General features: G+C 42.7%; 1 protein-coding gene across 3 annotated transcripts in view; it reads right to left on the reverse strand.

The window, feature by feature from the left end:
• The window catches only part of QRSL1 (glutaminyl-tRNA synthase (glutamine-hydrolyzing)-like 1), a 22,715-nt gene that overhangs the window by 5,474 nt on the left and 14,118 nt on the right, over positions 1–3,123 (reverse strand). For all 3 annotated transcript variants that reach the window (XM_015572729.1, XM_015572728.1, XM_015572730.1), the window contains 2 exons: positions 2,853–3,028; positions 2,651–2,763 (listed from right to left, as the gene is read on the reverse strand). In XM_015572729.1, the coding sequence (XP_015428215.1) occupies positions 2,651–2,763; positions 2,853–3,028 (289 nt within the window). The remainder of the gene's footprint in view (positions 1–2,650; positions 2,764–2,852; positions 3,029–3,123) is intronic.

The raw sequence follows: 3,123 nt of genomic DNA on the forward strand, positions 1-3,123 counted from the left end.
TCAACTGGGGAAGTTTATCCTCTTCCTGTCAAGCGGGGACATTGGTAGTATCTGCAACATACTTGGTTGTGGGACTGTAGTATGGTGGGGGTGCTACCTATAGAAGTAGAGGCAGTGATGCTGCTAAACATCTTACAATATATAGGACAGTCTCCCACAACAAAAAATTATCCAAAAAATTACTGTTGCCCTGGCTGGGTGGCTCAGTTAGTAGGAGTGTCATCCTATACACCAAAGAGGTTGGGAGTTTGATCCCAGTCCAGGCACATACCTAGGTTGTGGGTTAGATTCTGGGCTGGGGCATGTATGGGAGGCAACTGATTAATGTCTCTCTCACATTGATGTTTCTTTGTCTTTCTTATTACCTCCCTTCCTTTCTCTCTAAAATCAATAAACATATCCTTGGGTGAGGATTCAGTGTTTTACACTGCTAAGCTTAAAGGTCAGTAATTCAATATATTTACTTTCGTGTATGGATTACTTAATTGCTACCATAATAAATATAGTAGTAATACTAATAATAGTAATGTCAGTGACATTTATTGATCCTTTACTATGCAAAGTATATCTTGGGCTATGCGCTTTACATCAGGGATTAATAAATTAGGTCCATCAGTCAGATGTGACTTGATAGCTATTTTTGAAAATAAAATTTTATTAGAACACAGCCACACTCCTTTGCTTACATACCGCTATGGCTGCTTTCACACTACTACAGTGGCAGAGTTAAGTAGTTATGACAAACTGCATGGCCCACAAAGCCTAAAATATTTACTAACTGATACTTTATAGAAAAATCTTATAGACCCTTGCTTAACACACTGCAGACAGATCACGAGAATTCTTGCTTCATATTACACAGTGTTTTACAAAGTATCATACTTTAAAAAGATATTAGCTTGTAAGAACATGTAATAAATAACTTCAAAATTCAATGGGTATTTAATTTTAAAGCGTGCCTTTAACATTATATAAAACGTTTTTTGTACTCGTTCAATAGAAACTTACCTGGCCACTGGTCTGCAATGTGTTAACATGATTATCTAATTCTTTTTATTGGGGTTTAATAGTTTACAACATAATGTTACATTAGTTTCAGGTGTACATCATGATTTGATATTTAAGAAATGTATTAAGAAATGATCACCACAATAGGTCTAGTTATCATCTGTCACCATAGTTTTTTTTTGCTTGTGATTAGAACGTTAAAGATCTACTCTCTTCGCAACTTTCAAGCATGCTATATAGTATTATTAACTACTAGAGGCCTGATGCATGAAATTCGTGCAAGAGTAGGCCTTCTTTCTCCCGGCTGCTGGCAACAGCTTCCCTCTGGCCGCTAGCAGGCACCCGGGACCCAGGCTTCCCTCACAGCCCCAGCCCCAGCTTCATCTGGTCTAATTAGCATATTATGCATTTATTATTATAGATAGTCGCCATGCTCTGTATTATATCCCTATGATGATTATCTAATTCAAACTTCACCATTCTCTGAAATCATAGTTATTATCCCCATTTCACAGATTGGGAAATTGAGCTTAGAGAGATTAAACCATGTGTGCTCAGGTTACACATCTAATCTAATAAAAGACAAAACGGGTAATTGACCATACCTCCACTATGGCTAATGGGAGATAAGCATGTTTTACTTTTATACATTGGCTAATCAGGGTGATATGCAAATTAACTGCCAGCAAAGATGGCAGCTGGTGGCTGGCAGCCACGCAGTTGAAGCAAGCATGAGGCTTGCTTGCTCCAGTGATGGAGGAAGCCAAGGTTCCCCACCTGTCGCGGCCCAGCTCTGAGCTCCGAAAGCAACAGAGTTTCAATTACAGAAGCTAAACAAACCCCAGATACCTGCTTTCAGCTGGCCGTGGCCTCAGAGCTGAAGCTGGCTCTCAGCTCCAGTGACTGCAACAATGTTTCAATTATATATCGTAAATAAATCCCAGAATAAAAAAAAAAGAGAGAGGTTGGGAGCTTCAGTCGCTGGCCAGCCTGAAAACGGCCCTCATCCGCTCACCCAGACTGGCCAGGCACCCCAGTGGGGACCCCCACCCGACCCTCCCCCTGAATGATATTTTTAGGAGCAGTCCCAGAGTGCGAGAAGGATGTCCGACTGTGGGCCTAAGCCAGCAGTCGGACATCCCCCAAGGGGTCCCAGATTGCGAGAGGGCACAGGCCGGGCTGAGGGAACCCCCCCTCCCCGAGGGCACAAATTTTTGTGCACCGGGCCTCTAGTCTGTAATAATAAAAGGGTAATATGCTAATTGGACCAGATGTTTTCTGGACATCATTCCAGATGTCCTTCCTGATGAAGCCAGGGCTGGAGGGAAGCCAGCCTGGGTTCCGGGTGCCTGCGAGTAGCCTGAGGGAAGCCAGCCCGGGTCCCAGATGCGTGCAGGTGGCCAGAGGAGGGAAGAAAGCTGGTGTCCTGGGTGCCTGCGGGCGGCTGGAAGAGGGAAGCAGCCCGGGTCCTGGGTGCCAGAGGGAAGGAAGGCCTACTCTTACACGAATTTTCATGCATCAGGCCTCTAGTAGCTAATAAAAGGAAGAGCAAGGATTCAAACCTAACCGATCTGTTTCCCAAATCTGTGCTGTGTATGCGACATGGCAGTATTTCTGTAAAGTAATGAAAGGGAAGAATTACCTTGGGAATTCCTATACATAGTTTGCTTACATCTGTCAAACTGGGAAGTATAAATGATTTAACAGGATCTTGTACTGTGGTCGAATCTTTGCAGTCATGCCCAGCCAGTACACCTGTAAAGAAAAATACTTGGAAGTGACAGACATCATTGTTTTACAGTGAAATTGTAACATTTTCAAACTACATGGAATCATATAAATACCCAACACAGTTGCTGCATCATCCACGCATCTGGTTAAGATTCCTGGCACATCCATTGAATTCACCAGGGGAATGAGACCGTGACGGGAAACTAAGCCATAGCTTGGTTTTAAACCAACAACTCCACAGTGGGCAGCGGGATTTCTGGTTGATCCTCCTGTATCTGATCCTAAAGCCCTGGAATTTAAATGGAATTCTCTTTAGAAGGACATATCTCTATTTACATTTGAAATCTACCTTTTAAAATGTACATTTTAAAACTGTATTTCCTG

This window comes from Myotis davidii, unplaced genomic scaffold (assembly GCF_000327345.1).
Source record: "Myotis davidii unplaced genomic scaffold, ASM32734v1 scaffold68, whole genome shotgun sequence".
Classification (NCBI taxonomy): Eukaryota; Metazoa; Chordata; class Mammalia; order Chiroptera; family Vespertilionidae; genus Myotis; species Myotis davidii.